General features: G+C 40.9%; 1 protein-coding gene across 1 annotated transcript; it reads left to right on the top strand.

Annotated features, from left to right (window-relative positions):
* The first annotated feature begins 7,381 nt into the window (after nucleotides 1-7,381).
* Nucleotides 7,382-24,230, top strand: LOC132820503 (tumor necrosis factor ligand superfamily member 10-like). Its single transcript, XM_060832710.1, has 5 exons — nucleotides 7,382-7,653; nucleotides 10,626-10,775; nucleotides 20,385-20,430; nucleotides 20,842-20,922; nucleotides 22,683-24,230. Exons 1-5 carry the CDS (start codon nucleotides 7,486-7,488, stop codon nucleotides 23,114-23,116), a joined length of 879 nt encoding a protein of 292 aa, XP_060688693.1. The 5' UTR covers nucleotides 7,382-7,485; the 3' UTR covers nucleotides 23,117-24,230.
* The last annotated feature ends 958 nt before the right edge of the window (nucleotides 24,231-25,188 follow it).

Below are 25,188 nucleotides of genomic sequence, written 5' to 3'. Positions count from 1 at the left end.
ATGTCAATCTGTTTATTTCAGGCAAGTTAATATTGCATTTATGTAAGTATCGCGGATTGGGCCAGGGTTTGTTGCCCAAGCTTAATTACCGAAGAGAACTGTGGTCTTTATTTATTCATGGCATGTGAGTTTGCTGGCTGGGCCAGCACTTAGTGCTCATTCCTTTGAGGAGCGTGTGAGTTGCCATCTTAAAACATTGCAGTCTGTTGAGTGTAGGTAGATCCATAATGCTATTAGGGTAGAGATTCCAGGCTTTTAATTCAGTGGCAATGAAGGAACGGCAATCTATTTCCAAGTCAGGATGATGAGTGGCTCAGAGGAGAACTTGGAGGTGGTAGTGTTCTCTCATCTACCTGCTGCTCTTGTCCTTCTAGATAGAAGTGGTGGTGTATTGGGAGGTGCTGTCAAAGGAGCTTCAGTGAAATTTTGCAGTTCAACTTAGAGATGGTATACACTGCTTCTACTATGGAGGGAATGGATATTTGTGGATGTGGTATCAAGCAAGTAGGTCTTTGTGCTGTATGGTTTTCAGCTTCTTGAGTTGGAATTGCACTCATCAGGAGATAACGAGAGTCCAGAGATAGTATATTCCTGTTAGGATGAAAAGCAAGGCTGGTTGGTGTAGGGAATGCTGGATGACTAAAGAAATTGAGGTTATGATTAAAGAAAAGAAGGAAACATATGTCAAGTATAGACAGGAGGGATTGAGTATAAAGGCAATAAGAGTACACTTAAGAGGGAAATCAAGAGGGCAAAAAGAGGACATGAGATAGCTTTGGCAAATAGGGTTGAAGAGAGTCCACAAGTTTTTTACAGATACATTAAGGGCAAAAGGGTAACTAGGGAATGAATAAGGCCCCTCAAAGATTAGCAAGGCAGTCTTTGGGTGGAGCCGCAGCAGATGGGGGAGATACTAAACAAGTATTTTGCATCAGTGTTTACTGTGGAGAAGAATGTGGAAGATATAGAATGAGGGGAAATAGACGGTGACAACTTGAAAAATGTTCATAATACAGAGGAGGAAATGCTGGATGCCTGAAACACATAAAGGTGGCTAACTCCCCAGGACCTGATCAGGTGTACCCTAGAACTTTGTGGGAAGGTAGGAAAGTGATTGCTGGGCCCTTTGCTGGGATATTTGTATCATCGATAGTCACAGGTGAGGTGCCAGAAGACTGGGGGATGGCTAATGTGTTAAGAAAGATGGTAAGGAAAAGCCAAGGAACTATAGACTGGTGAGCCTGACATCAGTGGTGGGCAAGTTGTTGGAGGGAATCCTGAGGGACAGGATTTACATGCATTTGGAAAGGCAAGGACTGAATAGGGATAATCGACTTCTCTTTGTGGGTGGGAAGTCATGTCACACAAAATTGATAGAAGGTTTTGATGAAATAACAAAGAGGATTGATGAGGACAGAGCAGTGACATGATCTATTTGGACTTCAGTAAGGTTTTGGTAAAGTTTCTTCATGGTAGGTAGTAGCAAGGTTCCTCATGGAATACAGGGAGAACTAATTATTTGGATACAGAACTCGCTTGAAGATAGAAGACAGAGGGTGGTGGTAGGGCGTTGCCTTTCAGACTGAAGGCCTATGACCAGTGGAGTGCCACAAGGATCGGTGCTGGGTCCACTGCTTTTCATCATTTACATAAATGATTTGGGTGTAAGTATGTAAGTATGCAGATGACAAAATTGGAGATATAGAGGACAGCAAAAAAAAAGGTTATCTCAGAGTAGCACAGAATCTTGATCAGATGGGCCAATGGGCTGAAGAGTTGCAGGTGGAGTTTAATTTAGATAAATGTAAGGTGGAAAAGCAAATCAGAGCAGGACTTACACACTTAATGGGAAGGTAACTGGGGACTGTTGCTGAACAAAGAGACCTTGGAGTGCGGGTGCATAGCTCCTTGAAAGTGGAGTCGCAGGTAGATAGGATAGTGAAGAAGGCATTTGTTTTATTGGTCACCATATTGAATACAGGAGTTGGGAGGTCATGTTGCGACTGTACAGGACATTGGTTCAGCCACTTTTGGAATATTGTGTGCAATTCTGGTCTCCTCCAATGGAAGGATGTTGTGAAACTTGAAAGAGTTCAGAAATATTGCCAGGATTTGAGGATTTGAGCTACAGGGAGAGGCTGAATAGGCTGAGGCTACTTTCCCTGGAGCGTCAGAGGATGAAGACTGACCTTATAGAGGTTTATAAAATCATGAGGGGTATGGATATGGTAAATAGACAAGGTCTTTTCCCTGAAATGGGGAGTCCAGAACTAGAGGGCACTGGCTTAGGGTGAGAGGGAAAAATTTAAAAGGGACCTAAGGGGCAACTTTTTCATGCAGCAGGTGGTGCGTGTAAGGAAGGAGCTGCCGGAGGAAGTGGTGGAGGCTGGTACAATTACAATTTTTAAAAGGTGAGAGTTGGTGCTGGAAAAGCACAGCAGGTCAGGCAGCATCAGAGGAGCAGGAGAATCGGCGTTGGGGGCATGCTTATTTCAATTCTCCTGCTCCTCTTATGCTGCCTGACCTGCTGTGCTTTTCCAGCACCACACTCTTGTCTCTGACCTACAGCATCTGCAGTCCTCACTTTCTATCAACATTTAAAAGGCATCTGGATGGGTATATGAATAGGAAGGGTTTAGAGGAATACAGGCCAAATGCTGGCAACTGGGACTGGAGTAGGTTAGGATTTCTGGTTGGTATGGACGAGTTGGTCCAAAGAGTCTGTTTCCGTGCTGCACCTCGCTATGACTTGATGACTCTGAGAGGGGAATAGCACTATATGTATTATTATTGGATGCCAGTCTGGTAAAATTAAAATTTAGATAATGCCACCATAATCAGAGGGCCATATGGCTACTCTGTCCTCAGAGAGACATGACGAGTGGTGTTTTAGCCCAAAAGTCATCATGCCTCAGGTGATGGGTGAAGTTGAGAAGGTGTGACCATCATGACAACCTCGGGCAAACTAGTCTGGTAGCCACCTTGGACAGCAGTAAGTTCTGGAGCAGAAGTTTTCAGTATTATTGCTAGAATATTTCCGAGCCCATTGCGTTTACACTACACAATATCTTCAACTGTTTGTTGATATCATGGGAAGTTAATCGAATTAGCTGAAGACTGGAATCTGCAGATAAGGTCAAAATGGATCATCCATTCAGCACTTCTGGCTGAAGGTTGTTGCAAATACTTCAGCTTTATCTTTTCCACTGATTTGCTGGGTTTGCCACCTTTGACAATGGGGATATTTGTGGAGCCCTCTAATGCAGCAAATTATTTTCTTGTCCACCACCATTCACAGTCAAATGTGGCAGGATTGCAGAGCTCGGGTCTGATCTGTTTGTTGTGGAATCACTTAGCGTAACTGTCACATGCTGCTTATGCCGTTTGGTATGCAAGTAATCTGTCTTGTAGCTTCACCAGGTTGACACATATTTGTCAGGTTTTCTTGATGCTGCTCTTGGCATGCTGCCCTGCACTCTTCTTAGAACCAGTATTGATTCCTTAGCTAGATGGTGATGATAGAGTGAGAGATGTGACAGGCCATGACATTGCAGATGGCCTTTGAGTATAATTTTACTGGCCTACAGTAGCTCAATGTTCAGTTGCTGGATGTGTTCAAAGTCTGTTCCATGTGACATAGCGGTAATTCCACACAACACGGGTCACTGGCAAGGCCAGCATTTGTTACCCATCCCTAATTGCTTGAAGATTTAAGATCAGGGTGGTGTGTGGCTTGAAGGGAAAATTTTGCAGGTAGTAGTGTTCCCAAGTGTCTGCTTCCTTCATTCTTTTAGGTAGTAGAGGTCACAGTTTTATGAAGTGTTGTGGAAGGAGCCTTGATGAGTTGTTGCAATGTGTATGGCCACAGTGGTCATTGTTTGCCAGTGGTCAAATGAGTGAATGTTTTGCATGGTGGATGGAGTGCTTACAAAGCAATCTGTTTCACCCTTAATTGTAGTTAACTTCATGAGTATCATAACTGCACTCACCCAAGCAAGTGGACTCCACCAACTTCTGCCTTCTAAATCCTGGACAGATTTTGGGAAGTCAGAAGGTGAGTAATTCCATGCAAATTTCCCAGCCACAGTGTTTATATGAATGGTTTAGTTCAGTTTCTGGTCCATGTTAATCCACAGGACACTAAAGGTGGTGAGTTCAATGATGGAATGCTGTTGAATTTCAAGAAGGTTTGATTCTCTCCTTTCGGACATGCTCATTGGTCGGCACCAGTACAGTTTGAATGTAAGTTGCATCTCCACCATCCATACTTGAATGTTGTCTGGGTGTTAATGCATGTGGGCACTTGTTGTTTCAGAATCTGAGGAAAAGTGAATGATATGACTTCCAAACTTATTATGATGGAGTAGTTGAAGATGGTGGGCTTAGAACACAAAACTTGAACTCCTATAGAAATGTTTTAGGCCTTAGATGAGTGGACTCCAATATAGCTGCTTCTCTTGTAGGGCTCCAACCAGTGGATAGATTTAATTCAGATCCTATCTAGATGTCAAGGGTGGTAACTTTCATATCAACTCGCGAATTCAGCTCTTCTGTCCATGTTTTGACCAATGCTGCAATTAGGTCTGAAGCTCAGTATCCCTGGTGGAAAGCGCACTGGGTGTCAGTGAGCAAGGTAATGCTGAGTAACTCCCACCTAATAGTATTGCTATTCATCATTTCTTCGTTTTTGTGATGACTGAGGGTAGACTAATGGGCTGGTAACTGGCGAGATTGGATTTGGCACTTTTTGTTTATGAACAGGACATTTTTCCATCTTTCGATTCCAGCCTCAGGTGTCTGTGTGGAGTTTGCACATTCTCCCCGTGTCTGCATGGGTTTGCTCTGGTTTCCTCCCACAATCCAAAGCTGTGCGGATTAGGTGAATTGGCCATACTAAATTACCCATAGTATCAAGTGCATTAGAGGTTAATATAGGGTAGGGGAATGGGTCTGGGTGGGTTGCTCCTCGGAGGGTCGGTGTGGACTTGTTGGGCCAAAGAGCCTGTTTCCATACTGTAGGGAATCTAATCTAATGGTGTGGCAAATTCCAGAGCATTAGTCCTCAGTACTATTGCCAGAATGTTTTTAGGGTCCAGAGCCACATCCATCTTCAGCTGTTCCTTGATATCACATGTAAAGAGTTTTTTCATTGACTTATGTCATTATTGCTAATTATCCCAATGAAAGTCAGAGTAAAATGCCTTCTTGAGCTGCTGCAGTTCTTTTGTGGGTAAACCCACTGTACTGTAAATCAATGATTTCCAGGCTGAACCCAACAATGGTGAAGGAACAGCATTATAGTTCATGCTCAAGATTATAGAATGTGGACATAGCTGGCTAGGCCAGCATCTTTTGTCGTTCTTAATTTCCCTGGAGAAGATGGTGATGAGCTACCTCTTGGAACCACTGCAGTCCTTGGGGTGAAGAATACCCATATTGCTATTAGGAAGTCAGTTCCAGGATTTCAACCCAGCGAAGGTGAGGGAAAATCATTGATTTCTTACTGAGTGTGGATCCCAAAATAAATAAATAGTTGTTACAACAGCTCTTGAGTTTAAAGAGAGTTCCGAGTCAAGATGGTGAATAATGTGGAGATAATCTGCAGTTGATGGTGTTCACATGTATCTGCTTCCCTTGTCCTTCTAGGTGGTAGACATCATGGGATTGGAAGTGTTTTCAAAGGAGGCTATTACTACAGTGCATATTGTAGATGGTTCACTATGCTGCTACTTTGCCATGATGATGAAGGGAGTAAATGTTGAAGTTGAAGGATGATGTACCAATTAAGTGGACTGTTTTGTCTTTAATGGTGTCATCTCCTTTAACATTGTTAAATCTACTTTTCCCGACAAGTAGAGAGTATTAATTCAGACTCCCAACTCAGTCCTTGTGGATGGTGAACAGATTTTGGGAGTTAGCTAAGTTAATCTTGCTGCAGGATTCCTCACCTCTGACCTATTCTTGTAGTCATTGTATTTATATGGTTGGTCCAATTCAGTCAGTTCTGGTCAATTATAACACACAGGATGTTGATAATGAAGGATTCAGCAATGGTAATGCATTGACTATCAAAGGGTGGTGCTTAGATTCTCAATTGTTGGAGATGGTCATTGCCTGAAAGTTGCCACTTTTATGTCACTTGCCACTTTTCAGCCCAAGCCTGGATGTTCGTCCACTCATGCTGCATGTGCACACAGACCGGCTCAGTCTCTGAGCAGCCATGAAAAATTCTGGATTTTCTTTTTGAAATTGATCAACAGAAATCCCCATTTTTGACCTTGTGATGTAGGGAAGGTCATTTATGAAGCAGCTACTGATTGTTCAGCCTAGGACACAAGCCTGAGGAACGACAACAATGATGTCCTGGAGCTGAGGTCATTGACCTCCTACAGGCACCAGCATCTTTCTTTGCGCTAGGTATGGAGCAGAGATTTTCCCCTGGTTTGCATTTATTCCCATTTTGCCGGCACTCCCCAGGGCCACACTCAGTCAATGCAGCCTTAATGTCAAGGCAGTCACTCTCTCCTTATCTCGAGAGGTTCAGGTCCACATTTGGAACGAGGAAGTAATAAGGTTGGGAGCTGAGTGCTCCTGGCTGAACCCAAACTGAGTTTTAAAGAGCAAACTGTTTTTTTTTGCAGGAAAACAAAGAACTGTGGGTGCTGGCAGCCTGAACCAAGGAATGCTGAAGAAAGTCAGCAGGTCTGACAACATCTAGAAAGAAATAAAGTTAATGCTTCAAATCCAGTATGACTCTTCATCAGATTCCTTTGTAATTTCTCCTTGATAGCACTATCAATGACATGGCAAAAGTGAGGACGGCAGATGCTGGAAAAGAGTTTAGATCAGAGTGGTGCTGGAAAAGCACAGCAGGTAAGATTTTCCTGCTCTTCAGATGCAGCCTGACCTGCTGTGCTTTTCCAGCACCACTCTGATCTAAATTATCATTGACATGGCCCATCACTTTGCTCACAATTGAGAGTAGACTGAGAAAGCAATAATTGGCCATTTTGGATGTGTCCTTTTTGTGGACCGAAATTAAGATACAGTGTCAGTAGAGTGTCACTGGTCTTGAAACATTAAAGGTTTCTCTCTCCACAGATGCTGCCAGACCTGCTACGTTTCTCCAGTACTACTTTGATCTCAGATCTTCATTATCTGTAGGATTTTGCTTTTATTATTTGTTTCAAAAGCTATTTTAAATTCGGATTTCTAATTTTGGAAAAAGTTTGTAGTTCTGTTTCTCTGAGTTTAACTAGATTTACTGTGCTAGTTTTCGGAATCACTTTAAACGCGTTGATAAATAGCAACAAGGAACAAAGGACTGGCTTTATGGGAATGAGGCTACCCCCAGGAAACAGTGTCTTTGGTTCCACTCCCAGTCTTTCACGTCACTCAGCGCAGAAACGCTTGGCCTTTGTTTGTCACAGTTTCAGTGGATTGCAGGCGACCTGCTGGAAGGTCGCTACCTAAATTCAACAAAAAATGTCCTCGCCTCCGACGGATTACAGTTATCAAAAACTGGAGGAAAAGTGCACGGCTGTCGAAAAGAGAAAGTGGCACATCGTTACGCTCTTGTTGGGATCTACAGCCATTGCAGAAATGTGTGTCACTTGCTACTTTTTCTGTTACTTCACTGATCAGATTGACCAGGTAAGAACAGTACCAACTGTTTGCATTGTTTGTAAAATAGATCCCATACACAGGCGGATGAGGAGTTTATTTATATAAGAAACTGCTGTTCCCCCAGGACAGTGTTAAATACAGAATGGCTGACAACTTTAAGCTAGCCCCGTGCAATATGAACAATTTAGGGCTGCGTTAAATCGTCAAAACAAAAGGTCGCGCAGAGCTTTTCAGCACTATCCAGCAACAGTACTTTTATTTTTAAAAAGTGTTGCAATTTGTAACTGCTTCATTGTGTTTATGTAAGTCTGGAATCCATTAGTTTGTACAACTGAGAAGTGTATGCGGAGGATTGAATTAAAGACTAGAACTTATGCAAAACGAAAGCAGCAACTTCTCGAAAGCGCCATGTCAACTTTAGTTCAGACGCCTTTCAAAATAGGTGGGGTTCGGGGAATTCTGAATCCTGAGCCCATATCCGCCCTGTTGTTGTCAGCACAATTCTTCAACTCCACCATCACATTCGTGTACAAACAACCATCACAATGAAATAGAAACAAAAAAAAACTGCAGATGCTGGAAATCTGAAATAAACACAAAGTGTGGGAGAAATTCAGCAGGAATGGCAGCCTCTGTCCAGAGAGAGGGGAGAAAACAGATTTAACTTTTCGAGTGCAGAGAGCCTTCATCAGAATGAGTTACAGAAGAAATTCTTTTACATAAAGCCGTTCTACCTCTGTCCTGAAAGTCACGTAAATACAGTTTCACCTTTTGACACCGGTTTAATTGTAACTGGTATAGGTACATTCACACCCAGTTTCAAGCTGAACATTACTTGCTGCAGGTTTTAAGTAACTCTCCGCGAACGTTAATGTCCTTGCGTTCTTACTCGTCTTTACATCGAAATTTACACCGAATCAGTACAGAAATTCTGCATAAGCACACACGTACAATTTCCATTGATGTACAATGCAGTCCACACACACACTCAATTCTAAAAGCTATGTATATTGAAATTTGTACAGGGACAGCACGTATGTTAAAATGAACCCACATGCGATCAGTTCTACAAAAACAACTGGACAAAACGTCACAGTCTTCCGAAATCATAGTTTTTCAACATGCCCATGCAATCCCATTTAACGTTGGAATAATTTCTTTGATGGTCCTGTCCAGGCATTTTAAAAATCGGCACTGATTGGTATGTCAGTTGAAGAACTTAAACTTGCTTCTCTTTTCATTTCATCATTGTGACTAAGTTACAGCACCATGGGCTTCCAGGTAAGGACAGATGCAAAAGTACTACTATACACCTCAGCCTTGGCTCTTATCTCCATATGCAAATCCCCATTTTGGTCCCTAATTGGCCACACTAATTTTACCACATTTTTACAATTGATATGCTTATAAAAGACTTTGGGATTTCCCTTCATGTTAGCTGCCAGTCTTTTCTTATAATCCCCTTTTGCTTCTCTCATCTGCATTTTCATCTTCCTTCCATATGCCCTGTAGTCAGCTTGGTTCTCAATTATATTGACTACCCGACACTATCATTAGCAAACCTTTTCTTTAATCTACTTTCTGTCTCCTTACCAACCAGGATATTCAGGTTTGTTTGTCCTAATTTTCCCTTTTGAAAAATGTGCTCAGTATCTCCACTTTGAAAATATTGTTCAGTTCCTGCTTTTCCTACCAACTTTCGGTTTCAGTCTATCTGGCTCAGCTCTATTCTTATCCCATTAAGTGTACTGTCTGTCAGGTGATTGCATGCTGTTTTCCATCATCCTCCTCAATCTTATGCCACAATCAGCACTGACCCTTAAATGACACTTGGTCTACTTGGATCACCTCATTCTAAAGGATGGTTCAGTTGTGTCTCCTATCATGCTGGGTTGGACACAAACTGCTGTAGGAGATTCTTTTGCACATGATATGAGAATGCTTGCCCCTCACTGCCCCTGACACTACCACTATCCAAGACTATATGTGATGTGGAGGTGCCGGTATTGGACTGGGGTTCAAAGTTTTAAAAAATAAATCACACAACACCAGATGATAGTCCAACAAGTTTATTTGGAAGTACAGGTTTTCGGAGCGATGAAGGAGTAGCGCTCTGAAAGCTTGTACTTGCAAATAAATCTGTTGGACTGTCACCTGGTGTTGTGTGATTTTTAACCAAGACTATATAGAGTAAGTAAAGACCCTGCTTATAACTACTCTGTTATTTACACCTCGATAATTTCCTTTAAGATTTGTTCCTCTACACCCTTCTCACACCCCTGCTGAGTTAGGTTAAACCCTCCCCAATAGCACAATAAAATCCAGAAAGACTTCAAATTCAGCTCTGTCCTGGTTGCAAGCTGCCTGACTTGTACAGAAAGTGAGGACTGCAGATGCTGAAGATCAGAGCTGAAAATGTGTTGCTGGAAAAGCGCAGCAAGTCAGGCAGCATCCAGGGAATAGGAGAGTCGGCGTTTCGGACATAAGCCCGAATGAAGAAGGGCTTATGCCCGAAACATCAATTCTCCTGCTCCTTGGATGCTGCCTGACCTGCTGCGCTTTTCCAGCAACACATTTTTCAGCTCTGACTTGTACAGCTGCCAGCTTTCCAGAGTCCATTCCAGTGTCCCAGGCTTCTAAAGCCCTCTCTCCTGCACCATCACTCCAGCCTTGTTTTCATTCATTCATTTTGTTTTTCTTTCAATTTTATAGTCAATTGCACAGGAAGCTTGGAGTAATCCAGAAATTATTACTTTTAGAAGTCCTACTTGCTATTGCAGGACTACATTCCCCTTCCAACCTAACGTTATTAGTAGCAATGTGACCGCAACCTCTCACTTTTCTCCAAACCACAGAAGAATATTCTGCAGCTGTTCTGTGATATCCTGGGTTATCAATACTTCACAGCACAAGCCACTACTGTCTTTGGAGGAGGCAAAAGGAATATCAGAACAAAGTTGAGCACAGAAATTTAATAATTCTGTCTTTGTCATAACCAGATGCAACAGAAATTAAATTCTGATAACTATCCAGAACGATGTCTCCAGTACCTGAATTCCTACATTGATAATTTAAGAGATAATGACGTGACCATTGAAGATTTTATGTGTGACAGATGGATCAAGAATGTTAACTTTCTGATCAACCAGGTAAATATTCTACCGATTTTCATCCTAATTTTTTAGAGTCATAGAGATGTACAGCATAGAAACAGACCCTTTGGTCCAACTCATCCATGTCGACCAGATATTCCAACCCAATTTGCCCCACCCAGAGCCCTGGCCTTTTTGAACATTTGCAGAAAAATAAATATTTATTTATTTAGTCTCCTTGTATTAAATGAGTGTAGTTTATGCTGAAGAAATGGCTAAATTAACAGGAAAAATTAAAGTTCAATAGAACAATGAAAAGTTATTTACTTTGATGAAAGAAGGCCTTTTCCAACTTGATAAGGAAAAGATTAAAAGGTAAATGAGAAAAAATTGCTGAAAGAATGAGTTTTCAAAAGGTTGCTAAAAGCGAGATTGAGAGCACTGGGGAACCCCAGAGAGTAGGATGGAAGTGGCTGAAGGTTACCTGCTGGTGATATAAGGACCAACAGAGACTGGATTCAGAGGAGTATAGAAATAACATTAGGACTCTCCAAAACAAAATGGGTTGAGATAATAAATCAATCTTCCAAATTTTTCAGTCTGAGGATCTTCAAGAGTGGATGTATGAGGGAGGTTGTATGTTAGGACACAGAGTTCAGGTATTTGTATGGATTACCTGGAGTTTTAACTTCCGGTGGATATTTTTGGACGGGAAGACTACTTACATCGATGAGAACCGTACTGGTGAATAGGTAAGACAATCAAAGGCAGAATAAGCTGACAGAGCTTTGAATAAAATTGAGGTTTATGAATGTGGATGATGATAGCATTACAGAATAATTAGAAAATAGTTAATTGTTAGAAAGTCTTGGTCAAATTTTTAGTAGTGGTGAAGTTTAATTAGCAATCAGTTGGCAATACTTTGCAATTGATCTGTTGTGTCTCACAGTGAATGTATCTTTAAGACACATGGTATATAAGTATACCTTTAAATAACATATGCATGATATCATCACTGTATCATAGTATGTGACCTGAAGGTCTAAAGATCTCAGACTCTACATACATGTGGCCAGTTAAAGTTGATAAGCTAAAGAAGCATGTTACTCCTCTCTGTAACCAAATATCTTAACATTTAGCCCAGACATGGATGCGCCTGTGAATATAATATTTGTGTATATTAGTGAGCTATAATTTTTTTATTCACTCATGGTAGAAACAGGCTATCACTGGCAGGACCAGCATTTATTGCCAATCTCTAATTGCCCTTGAGGTGATGGTGAGTTGCCTTCTTAAACTGCTGCAGTCCATGTAATGTACTTAGGCCCAAAATCCTATTTGGGAGGGAATTCCAGGATTTTGACTTAGCAACACTGAAGGAACGACAATGTATTTCCAAGTCAGGATGGTAAGTGGCTTGGAGGGAGAATTGCATGGTTGGTTATCCCATCTATCTGCTGCCCTTCACTTTCTAGATGATAGCGGTGATAGCTTTGAAAAGAGGTATCGAAGGATCTTTGGCCAATTTCTGCAATGCATCTTATAGGTAGTACACACTGTAACAACTGAATGTTGGTGATGGAGTAATTGGATGTTTGTAGATTTGACAAACAGGCTGCTTTAACCTGGATGGTGTCAAGCTTCTTGTGTTGTTGGAGCAGCACTCCAACAACAGACAATTGGGGAGCATTCCATCATATTCTTGATTTGTGCCTTGTAGATGGTGGACAGCAGGGTTTCCACTAATTTTCTTACCAGCTGTTTGGGCCTCCTGGGGTGATGTAGAGCAGCAACATCCAGAACTATAAGTCAAACTGCAGTTGATGTGCTGATGCTGATCCCATGCACAGAACATTGGAGAAGCTGTGCATTGTGCAGCCATGCAGCTTAGAGGGAATGTTGGTGGATAGGCTTTGGGGAGTCGGGAGTGCATTACTCACTGCAGTACTCTGAACTACTATATTTATATGGCTATTCCAGTTCATTTTCTGGTCAATGATAATAAACAGCTCTTGAATCATTTAATACCATGTTATCCATGTCCCAGTTTCTTACATCATAATAGATCACATTAGCATTACTGCATCAGATAAGTATACTTTTCTGGAAACAAAATGTAGATCATGGTTAGCAGTTGTGTCTCTCGGTCTATTAAAATAAAGTCCAAGATTTCAAGGTGTAGATATTTGGAAAACACACTGAAGGTCAACCAAAGCTGCTGGACATGAATAAAGTTGGATAATCAGCAAAATCTGTAGCTAGGATTTAACCAGCCAGAAGACAGAGTTACTACCTTTGTAATTAAAATCCAAGTTCTTTCAAATTAGAAACTTCCCTCTCTTTTAAAAAAAAAGTGACTGTAATTTAAATGTTTAAAATACAAAGCTCTTCTAAAAGAATATGTAACAAAATAAACACAGAAAAAAATTTTCCACATGGCAAGAATGAAGCTGAAACTTACATCCAGATCCAAAAAAAAAACAGGGCGGCACGGTGGCACAGTGGTTAGCACTGTTGCCTCACAGCGCCAGGGACCTGGGTCAATTCCCGCCTCAGGCGACTGACTGTGTGGAGTTTGCACGTTCTCCCCGTGTCTGCGTGGGTTTCCTCCGGGTGCTCCGGTTTCCTCCCACAGTCCAAAGATGTGCGGGTCAGGTGAATTGGCCATGCTAAATTGCCCGTAGTGTTAGGTAAGGGGTATATGTAGGGGTATGGGTGGGTTGTCGCTTCGGCGGGTCGGTGTGGACTTGTTGGGCCGAAGGGCCTGTTTCCACACTGTAAGTAATCTAAAAAAACCTCAACCGGAGGTTCTCAAATCTTCTCAAAACGTGTGAATGAAGCCGTAATGTTAAGCCAACAACAGTTCGATGATTTCATGCACCCAACACTATTTCAGTGATCAGCAAAGTGTACCGAACCAATAAAGTATGTAACCAATGCAGTTTATCATATCCACCTAAAATTGTCCAGTTTTCCTTCATCTATAAAGCAAGTGTCACTAAGGGACACCGGTCATACATGGGCTGGAGATCTGGTTCCAAAGGCCTAGCCAGACCCTAAAACAAAATACAGATGACCAACAAGACAGTGCAAAACTACAACACTAACAGCAAGAAAAATGTTAAACACAAACACATCAATAAAGTTCCAACAAAAAGTAACTTTCAAAAAGTTGTTAACCTCACACACCACATAGTAAGATCATGAGAAAATATTAATCGTGAATATCATTTGTCCTGAAAATGCAATATGATACACTTTAAAAACCTAAAATCAACACAGGAACTAGTGCAAACATGTCTTGCAGTATGCTTAGTGCCAATGTGTACCGAAGTATCTGACACTCGATGATACAACCCCCACAAGTCTCACAGAATATAATGAAACACCAATTCTGTGCATTTGTGGAGTCACACTACAATGCCAATAAGTAAGGTTATCATGTCTTCCCAAAATCATCAGTGTGGTAGATACCAATGTTCCAACAGCGACATGACTACCAGTATGCACAGGTGTGTAGTTGCAGCAAGTGCTGAAGGGCTTTTGCCCGAAACGTCGATTTTACTGCTCCGCTTTTCTAGCACCACTAATCCAGAAAGTGCTATTTTCAGTCTATTTACTGCCCTGAAATAGGTTACATCTGACAGTAGACTACAGTACAATGACAGATCATTCCAGAATATGTGTAGCAAGTAAAAAGTGACCTATATTACACTGCCATTCCACAACCATACTGAAATATTAATGCAGAATGTATGGTGCATTGCTTAATGTATAATAATTATGTGGTCAGTAACAAAGCAAGATTTTTGTATTACCAGGTTGCATTTCCACGTAACATCAGTGGAAAAGGATTAACATGCTTTGCGCAACTGATGTTCCGAAGGCAAAATTAATGATCTTGTCATTCTGAGACATGAGATATTCTTCTTCAAAGTCAGAGGAGAATAAAAGAGATACAAGATGAGCATGCAGGTAGACCACTACCACAACTGCACATTAAGCAAACAGTATGAACTGGAAATCCAATATTTGGATACCAGTAAAGATTTCTAGAATAAACAATCAGCTCATAACTTATAATGTCATTCTTGATCATGATGTGTTGAGAAGGAACAAAGGCCAGCTCAGAAAACACATCAGTTGTACATGAAGAGAGGAAGGAAGTAAATTCTAATGGTGGTGATTGCATAGTGAAATTGAGTGCCAGCAATTAGCCGCAAAACAACTTACTTGTCAAACATATGCTACAAAGAACAATGTGTACCTCTCCAGAAGGATGTATGGTCACATTGATCATAGTCAAACCTCCAAGTGTTCATCCTGGTTCAATGAAGAGTGCAGGAAGACATGTCCAGGAACAATGGTGTCAATCTGGTGAAGCTGCAACATAAACAGCAAATGATGGACAGAACTAAGTGATTCCACAGCCAATGGTTGTGGACAATTCATGAATGGTTGTGAGCAATTCAACAAGTCACTGGAAGAGGAGACACCATAAATATCCCCAGTGATTTGAGAGCTGAGTACAACAGTGCAACATATAAGGAAGAATTATTTGCAACAGTCTTCAGCTGGAAGTGCTGAGTGAATGATCCATCATGGCTTCCTCCAGAGGTCTCTAGCATTAGAGATGCCAGTCTTGAGGCAATTTGATACAGTTCATTTTATATCAAGAAATCAAGAAGGACCTGCATACTGCAAAGGCTTGAGGCCATGACAACTTTCCAGCAATAATCCTGAAAATTTATGCCCCAAGATTTGCCATGCTCTTAGCCAAGCAGTTCAAGTCAATGTACATAGAGTCCTACAGCACGGAGACAGGTCCTTTGACCAAAATGTCCATCCACTTCCCTGCATTTGGGCCATATACTTTTAATCCTTTCCTATCCATGTCTTTGTCCAGATGCCTTTTAAATGTTGTTAATGTACCTACCTCAACCACTTCCACTGGCAGCTCATTCCATATGCGTATCACCCTCTGTCTAAAAAAAGTTGTCCCTCAGGTTCCCTTTTAATCTTTCCCCTCCCACCTTAAACTGATGCCCTCTAGTGCTCAATTCTGGGAAAAAGACTGCATGCATTCACCCTATCTCTGCCTCTCAAGATCTTATACACCTCTCTAAGGTGCCCCCTCAGTTTCATACTCTGTAAAGAAAAATGTCCTAGCTTGTCCAACTTCTCCCTCTAGGTCAGACCATTGAGTCCAAGCAACATGCTTATAAAATTCTTCTGCAGTCTTTCCATTTTAATAACATTCTTCCTAGAACAAGGTGACCAAAACTGAACACAATATTCCAAATGCGCTTTACCAACTTCCTGTACAGCTGCAACATAACTTCCCAACTTCTATACCCAATGTCCTGACTGATGAAGGCCAGTGTACTGAAAGCCTTCTTCACTGCCCTGTATACCTGTGATCTACTTTCAGAGAACTGTGCACCTGAACTCCAAGGCCCCTCTTGTTCCACTACACTCCTTAAGGCCTACCATTCACCATGAAATTCCTATCTTGATTTGATTTTCTGAAATGCAAGACCTCACACTTATCTATGTTAAACTCCATTTGCTATTTCTTGGCTCATTTCCCCAGCTGATCAAGGTCCTTCTGCAATTTCTGATATCCTTCCTCACTGTCCATGATGCCACCTATTTTAGTGTCAGCAAATTTTCCAGTCATGCCTTGTACATTCTCATAAATAAAAAGCAGTAATGGGCCCAGCATTGACCCCTGAGGCACTCCATTATTCACAGGCCTCCAGTCTGGCAAGCATTCTTCCACTCTCTGCTTTCGACCATCAAGTTATTTTTATATCCATTTTGCATGCGATCTAACCTGCCCTCGTCAATTTGCCTGGTCAATTCTTTAAAAAATTCTAACAAATTTGTGAGGCATGATCTCCCACACACAAAGCCATGCTGACTACTCCTAATCAAACCCTGTATTTCCAAATGCATATATATCTTATCCCTCAGAAACCTCTCAAGTAACTTACCCACCACAGATGTTAAGCTTACAGATCTATAGTTCCTAGGCTTTTCTCTAGTTATTCTTTTTCCTTTAATATTCTAAAAGAACCTCATTGGATTCACCTTAATCTTCTCAGACAAGGCTACCTTGTGCCCCCTTTTCATTGTCCTGATTTCCTCCTTCAGTAAACCTCCTGTATTCCCTTTTTCCCTACAGGAATTCCCTTGGTCCAAGGTGCCTGTACTGAACTATGCCTCCATTATTCTGGGCAAAGCCTCAATAAATCTTGTTATCCAGGGTTTCCTATTACTGCCAACCTTGCCCTTCATCCTCACAGGAACATATAGACCTTGAACTCTAACCATCTCACTTTTACATGCCAGACGTCCCTTTACCTGCAAGCAAACTACTCCAATCAATCCCTGCAAGCTTCTAATTCCATCAAAATTTGTCTTGCCCCATTTCAGAACTTGAACCTGTGGACAAGTTTTGTCCCCCTCCATAACTATTTGAAAATGAATGGAACTATGGTCACTAGTCCCAAAGTGCTCCCCCACTGTCACCTACATCACCTGTCCTGCCCTATTTCCCAAGAGTAGGCCGAGTTTTGCCCCTTACCGAGTAGGACCCTCTATATAAAGCTTGAGAAAATTTTCCTGAGTGCACTTAATGAATTCCATCACATCTAAGCCCTTAACATTCTGGCAGTCTCAGTCTATGTTAGGAAAATTAAAATTCCCTACTACAATGGCCCTATTGCTCCTGCAAGTCTCCCCAATCTCCCTGCATATTTGTTCCTCTAATTCCCATTAACTATTTGGGGTCCTATAGTATAACCCCAAGAACATCACCATCCCCTTCTTACTTCTTTGCTTCACCCACAAAGCCTCACTGGATGATCCTTTATTTATTTCATCTCTGATTACTGTTGTGATACTTGCCTTAATCAGAGATGCAACTCCCCCTCCCTCCCCTCCTACCACCATGTCTGTCTTGCCTAAAGCACCTGTACCCGGCACATTAAGCTGTAAGTCCTGTCCCTCCCTTAGCCATGTTTCTGTAATGCTATAATATCCCAGATCCACTTACCTATCCACGCCCTGAGTTAATCAGCTTTACCTGACAGCCCTCTTGCATTGAGATAATTGCAGTTTAACCCAACAGGCATTCCTTGCTCCCTGTGGTGTTCCAGCCTGACCTGTCTCTTCAACTTAACTATTTCTGATTACTGTATCTCCACCGAGCCTTACACTTGCCTTCGTGCTGTTGAGGACCTCACCCCTCTGCCAATGTAGTTTAGATCCTCCATCGCAAACCTGGCTGTCAAGATATTGGTTCCCCTCCAGTTCACGTGCAACTCGTCCCTCTTGAGCAGGTCACCTCTGCCCCAGAAAAGATCCCAATAACCCAAAAATATGAATCCCTGCCCCCTGCACCAATTCACTAGCGACGTATCCTGTCCTTACCCTCACTAGCACATGGCACTGCAAATTATCTGGAGATTATCACTAACGAGGTCTTAGTTTTAACCTTTTTCCTAGCTCTCTATAATCACTCTGCAGGACCCCATCCCTATTTCTATCTATTTCATTTGTGCCAACGTGCACAATAACGTCTGGCTGCTCCCCCTCCCCCTTGAGAACATTCTGCAGCTGCTCTGAGACATGCTGGGCCCCGGTACCTAGGAAGCAGCATGCTATCCTGGATTCCCATTTGCAGTCACAGAATCTCCTATCTTTGTCCCCCTAACTATTAAGTCTCCTATCACGAAGGTCCTGTTTACTTTTACCCTCTCCTGCTGTGCCCCGGAGCCAGTTGTAGTGCCACCATCCTTAGTACTGCTACTTTCCCCTGAATGGTCAACCCAGCAACAGTACCCAAAACAGGAATGGCCACAGGGGAGTCCTGACTTTGCCTTTCCTGGTGGTCACCCAGCTATTCTCTGCCTGCACCTTAGGTGTGACCACGTCATTCAAGCTCTTACTATGAAGTGCTCAGCATCTCAGATGATCAGCTCCAGATCCAGTTCCCTAACACGGCCTCTTAGGAGCTCAGCTGGGTGCACTTCCAGGTGTAGTCATCAGGGACAAAGGAGGTCTCCTTGAACTCCCAGGAGAAACATGCAACTGCCCTAACTGCTATTCAACAACTGTAAAACTACAAAGGAACGTTAAAAGGATTTACCTTGAGCTTACCTGTACGTTTTGCTGAGCTGCTGGTCTATGAAGCCTTTGGAGCCAAGGTCTTACTTCCAAATCCAGAAATTTCCATATTACCTACCAGATAATATGGAGATTTACCCTTGTATGTTTTGTCTGAGAAAGCAGGCCAAATTAAAAGCAGTCAGTTATCTCTCTATCAGTCTACTCTTGGTCATCAGAAAAATAATGGAAGGTGTCAACAACAATGCCATTTTGCACCACTTGCTTAGCAATAGCCTGCTCAGTAATGCTCAATTTGGGTTTTACCAGGGCCACAGTCCCTGATGTCATTGCGGTCCTGCTTCAGACATGGACAAAGGAACAACCTGTAGAGGTGAGAGGGACCACACTCAACATCAAGGTCTTATTAGATGAAGTCTGCCAACAACAAGCCTGAGCAAAATTAGTGTCAATGGGAATTTGGGGGAAAACTCCCATATCTACCTAGAGTAAGATAATTGTGGGTATTGAAGATCAGTGATCTCAGTTTCAGGGCATTCCTGCAAGATTTCCTCAGAGAAGTGCCCTGGAGTCAACCATATTTGCCTGCTTTTCCACTTACCTTGCCTCCATTGTAAGGTCAAAAGTGGGAATATCCACTGTGCAATATTAAGACCGTTCATAACTCCTCAGATACTGAAATAATCCATGTCCAAATGCAGCGAGACCTGGACAGTATCCAGGCCTGGGTTTACAAGTGGTAAGTAACATTCATGTCACATGTGCTAGGCAATTAGCATCTCCACTAAGAGAGAATCACATCACCGCCCCTTGACATTGAATGCTATTATCATTGTTGAATCCCTCACTATCAATATGCTGCACATTATCATTGACCAGAAGGTGAACTAGACTAGTCACATAAATACAATGACTAAAAGATCAGGTCTGAGGCTTGGAATCCTATATTGAGTAAGTCATTTCGTGATTCGGAGAACCTGCCACCATTTAAAAAGCAAAGCTCAGGAGTGTGATAGATTACTCCCCACTTGCCTGAATAACACTCAAGAATCGTCATACCATCTCGGACAAACCAGCCCATTTGATTTGCACCACATTCAAACAAAGTCACAAAAGCTGCTTTGACTGATCTTCCAAACCCATGACCACGACTATATCGAAGAACATGGGCATCAGATACAGGAAAACCTCTCATGTATAACTTCCTCTCCAAGTCATTCACCATCTGACTTGTAAAGATATTGTCATTCTTTCAGTGTTACTGTGAAAGTGACCTATGTGTATCCGTCAATTAAATATGGTACAGTCATGTTGCCAGAATAACATGATGAACAAAATTTTCCACCAAGGTAAAGCTATTTTATATTGTTACATGAGTGAAGAGAGCCAAGTTTAATACCTTTAGTTCAAGGCCACCTGAGCAGGCAGTTAATTATTTCAGAGGTTGAAACATATAGTTTTACAATTTGTGTGTGTATTCTTTGGAATTGAAATGTATCCTTAAAGTGTTCATTTTATTTCGTTATTTTTCAGCGTCTGCAATCTGATGTGAGGAACTTAATATACAAGGAATTGAAAGGTGAGGTTTACTGAAGTAGAGACATGATGGTTCATGATAATTTTGAAGATGTCCAGTAGACTGTCAGGCACTCTGTTTGAGATGTACATTGTAGAAATTTATTAGACTGGAGAAGCCTGGGCTGCATCTGTTTGTTTCTGCCAGTGTGAACAAACTGTCAGAGTACGCTTAACAGCAAGACTGGGTCAATGTTCACTACTTCATCTGTGTTTGGAAGTGCCTTACTTACCAGAGGCATCCCCACTATTTGTTCCCCATATTATGAAAAGGAAGTAAAAAAAAGTTAATGTATTTGTAAGACTTGTGAAACATTTCCATTGCAATTGTATCATATTAATGCATCCAGACTCAATGATTTTTTAGCGAAGGAAAATTTAAATAAACATTTCAGCACTTTTCATTCCCTTTTAGCACACAATGTAACATCCCTGGGTCCTGAAAAACCAGCTATCCATTTAACTGGACAGCACAGAAACAAGCCTCTAAAAAATGGTAAGCAAATTCTTGTGCATTATTCTCATGGTAAAAATGTAAATATTTCTCAACCAAAAGAATAACAGCTCAATGTTTTGTTTTCTACACTCTTGAGTTCAGAACAAATCAAATATAGTGTTCACCATCTTATTTTCAGGCAGCTTTCCTGTATGTAGTTTAATAATTATTAAACATACTGCAACATTAAGAGTCAGTAGTGTTTGAGTTGTAACATTTCTTAATATTTAAAAATATCCATTATAGTGTTATAGAGGAAGTGACATAATGATATTCATTGTTGCCTTTTCACTTCTGGATGCTGACTTTGAAGTTAAGAGTGATGATATGTATTTTTTTTCTTTTAGTTTTAGCTGAGCCTTATTTCTGAAAATTCCTTGAGAGTTTGGCATACCATTGGCACTTTATTTAAACTTTCACTTAGAAATACCACAAGGATGGTCGCTGTTAAAAGTTAAAAAAAATGTTTAAAAACTGGTTCAGGAGATGGTCTTTATTAAGATTGGAGTAAGGGCGACCTGAGCATGAATTACTGTCTGTAGGCCCAAAGGAGACGTAAACACTGCTCCAAGTATCACGTGAAAGACCCTAATGCCCTTGTTTAACCTGGGATCTGCAACACTGTCATTTCTCATTTGAGTTAAGTTTTTTTCTTTAAACATTGCTATTACTTGATAATGGGTTTCACAACAATATACAATAGGTTGTCTCTCCTTTCAATTTAAAAAAAAATAACCTTTTTAATCAATCTGTTCAGAGGCGTAATTGCACCCCTCTGAAGCTGGTGAGACATGAACCTGGATCTCTCGGTACAGGGGTAGGGAGACTATCATTCCACCACAAAAGGGCCATTGACTGTACTTTGTCTTTGGTGGTCACATGCAAAGGATAATAATGTTCCACCCTGCTACCTAAGGATTGTAGACACCTCCTATTTGAACATGGCAGTTGGACTCTGTTGGTGAATCTTTAATATTCACTTGCTTTTCCTACCAGGTAAAAGTGCCTTGCAAAGCTGCAGGCCCTAGTACTGTTGATGTCCATTAACAACTGTAAAATACTGACACGTACTTTTCATCACTGTTGATTTCCATAGCTCTCCATATTTCAGAAAACACACCAATTCTAAATAAAAGTAAAATAAAAGGAACAGTTGAGAATGGAAAGAGGATTACATTAAAACTACTTATTTATCCTCTATGAATTACATACTATTTGAAGTTTAATACTGTGTGACTCTTTCATCATCAATGCCTGCATTATAACTGCTTTCCCAATCCAGAATTAAAAATCCAAGTCATGCAATTTGGTATTATTCACTGTTGATGACTCTTTAAAGAAGTTTTCTGATTAAATGTTGAAAACAGGCATGCGCTGAATGCACTAATCATTCTGCACCAAGGTGTATTTGTCTAGATTGATGTTATATTGCCACAGAGAAAGATTGACAAGAAGCCTGGGAATTTATGTTTATTGAAGTCATGCATTTCCAGTGTGTCATATTTCTGTGACGTGCTTGTGTCCCACCCAAGGATGAGATAAACTACAGACAAACTAGCCAAATGTCTGGGCAAAGGTACACAAGGTGAACAGTGAAAGCTTTTCCTTTGCTACTAACAGCAAATTCCAGGCCATTGTTATATGATACAATGCTATTGCCCTTTTAAGATTTAGTATCTGTTATGAACTATGTCACAGAATACGACTGATATCCTTGTTAAAAATGTATCTAATTCCTTCTTTTGAAACTTCCTTGGCAGTGCCACCTTATTTTGCTCATGGAGATGGACAGGATATCCTCTACTGGAACAACGTAAAAGGATATGCAGTGCATCAAAGTGGTATAAAATACCATCATGGAGAAATTACCATCCCAAGAAACGGTATCTACTACATCTACTCCCAAGTTTATTTCTGGCATATACCGGAACCAGATGGAGAAGATCAACAGTACAATCTGTTTCTGCAGTATCTTTACAAGAAGTCCATGAATTATTACAATCCTATTATTCTAACAAAAGCTATTTCCACAAAATGTTGGTCAAAAGAGTCCACGTTTGATGCATATACAAGTTTTCAAGGAGCCCTCTTTGAACTGCAGCAAGGGGACAAACTATTCATAAAAGTAACAAATGCTAGTGCTGTAGATGTTAATGAGGGGGCAACATACTTTGGTGCTTTCATGATTTTTTAGAATTAACAAATAAACCAGTGATCACATCAGTTTAAACTGAAATTTTATAGAACAATAACTGACGTTAAATTCAATTACATTTTGAGTCAGGTCCATCATATCCCTGAATACATGGTTACAGCCTCAGAATCAGGAAAAAGAAAGATACAACTTAAAGGAATTATTGTCCGACTGTAAGATTTCCCTTTATGTTTGTATAAGAACAGGAAATTTAGGGACATGGGAATTGTGGGTAAATGAGGTTAGGGCTTAATTGCTGGTAAAATGATCATTGTGATTATAAAGAATACAGAGTTTGATTTCAAATGCACAGAGAAGAAAAAATGCTGTGTTAAGCACAGAATCCGAGTCATATATAATGGATACATCTAAACCCAACAAAATGCATGGGCTGAGTCAACTGATTTATTGTCAAACAATGGAGAAACCCTTGAGTTTATAAATTAACCAGCAAATTGTGAATTTTAGAAGTGAACTGTAAGTGAGATAGCACCCAAAAGGGGAATGTGGGTTGATAATTGTTTTAAAATCTTTTCCCAGGTTGTGCATTATCAGAAGTTCTTCTTTCATTTAGTGACCTACAGTTAGCTGCATATTTATATTAACAAAAACAAAAGACAATTTTTATAAATTGTATTAGCAGTTAGAATTTTAGCTGAGGTCTTTATCTTGAATCTTGCTTTAGACAGTGCCCATGTGAGCTTATAGCTTAGAAATCATGTTTTTCAGTCCAAAAAAAAGAGACAAAATTTGAATACAATTGCACAGGATCCATGACTACAAAAAACATCACATTGGTATATGTCTCATTAGGAGAAGATTTCTCTCAGGTGTTTTGGCTTTGGGTTGTGATGTTTTGCTTTATTGTGCTCCACTGTGAACTGGTAAAATAGGAATCTTAATTGTTCAGTTTGCCACATGGCACAGTCTCAGGGAGAGAATGATCATACTTCTCTCTCTATGAGGAAGAATACAAATATTGAGGCAAGATGCCTGCAGGCTGGGATCACATGCTTCTCAGTGGCTGACTTGAGAATAGTGTTAAAGCTGCTTAAAAGCAAGCACATATCTTCAGGATGATGTTGCTGCCAAATAAAATATGTTTGCTCAACTAGTTCTTTGTATTATATTTAACAGAATGATTCTATCTTGTTGATTGAAAACAATAGAATAATGGGGTGTATTTGGAAACATTTGAGTGTTTAAAACCTGATTCACTTTGAAGGATGAACAGTGTACTAACATGAGAATAGTGTAATTGTAAAAGTAAAATGAAAATCTCTTCCAAACTTATGCAGCCTAAAGATTTCACACTGATGTCAGGAAATTCATTGTTTTAGTGATTTCATACCTTCCTGGATCCAATTAGCAGTGTGTTCCTTTATGGAACTGTTCTCCATCCTTTGTTTCCTTTGCCCTCTTTCTCACTTTAGCCTCACTGTATTCCCTCTCCCTTTCCCCCCCCATCTATTTCTGTTCTCACTCTACCCAATCTTGTAGTCGCCTCCTGTCTCAGCAGAGGCTGACGGCATCAACCTCAGCAAAATGCACCTCCATAACCTCTCCTGTCTTGGCAAAAGGCTCTTCTAGTGGTTCCCTCACTGACATCCAACTTTCTAACTGCTTATTTGTTGTTGATTAGCTTGCGAGGAAACCTATCAGAAGCTAGTAAAACAGGGAACTAATCAGTGTTTGGAGGGGTAATTCCTTACCCGGTTTTGTCAATTCTAACTTTTATCCAGTTGGTCACCCTATGATTTAAAGTTTCATGGGCTTTTGGTAACAAATTTGCTCATCACCCCCTTAGAATATGAGCACTGCTCAACAAGTCTGGTAATATTTGCAAAGAAAGCAAAACAGAGGTAATATTTCAAGTTGAATAAGACTCCTGTATTTAGGAGCAATGTATATTGCTATCAGGCATTATCTCAATGAGCCACAATCCATATGTTGAAGCAACAGATGTGAGGCGCTGGATGGCCATCTGTCATTCCTTACTAAATCCCTGCCCATGTTTTGTCATCTTCATGCTCATTTTCTAATGTAAGATTTTAAGACTCAGGACCACAGTT

Source organism: Hemiscyllium ocellatum, chromosome 11, assembly GCF_020745735.1.
Source record: "Hemiscyllium ocellatum isolate sHemOce1 chromosome 11, sHemOce1.pat.X.cur, whole genome shotgun sequence".
Lineage (NCBI taxonomy): Eukaryota > Metazoa > Chordata > Chondrichthyes > Orectolobiformes > Hemiscylliidae > Hemiscyllium > Hemiscyllium ocellatum.
This window is presented reverse-complemented; position numbering and strand designations above follow the sequence as displayed.

Excerpts from the sequence above, each read along its gene's own strand:
- LOC132820503 (XM_060832710.1), top strand. The coding sequence starts at position 7,486 with ATGTCCTCGCCTCCGACGGATTACAGTTATCAAAAACTGGAGGAAAAG. Across the intron at positions 10,776-20,384 it reads TTAACTTTCTGATCAACCAG|CGTCTGCAATCTGATGTGAG; the intron begins GTAAATATTCTA and ends GTTATTTTTCAG. Across the intron at positions 20,431-20,841 it reads AATATACAAGGAATTGAAAG|CACACAATGTAACATCCCTG; the intron begins GTGAGGTTTACT and ends ATTCCCTTTTAG.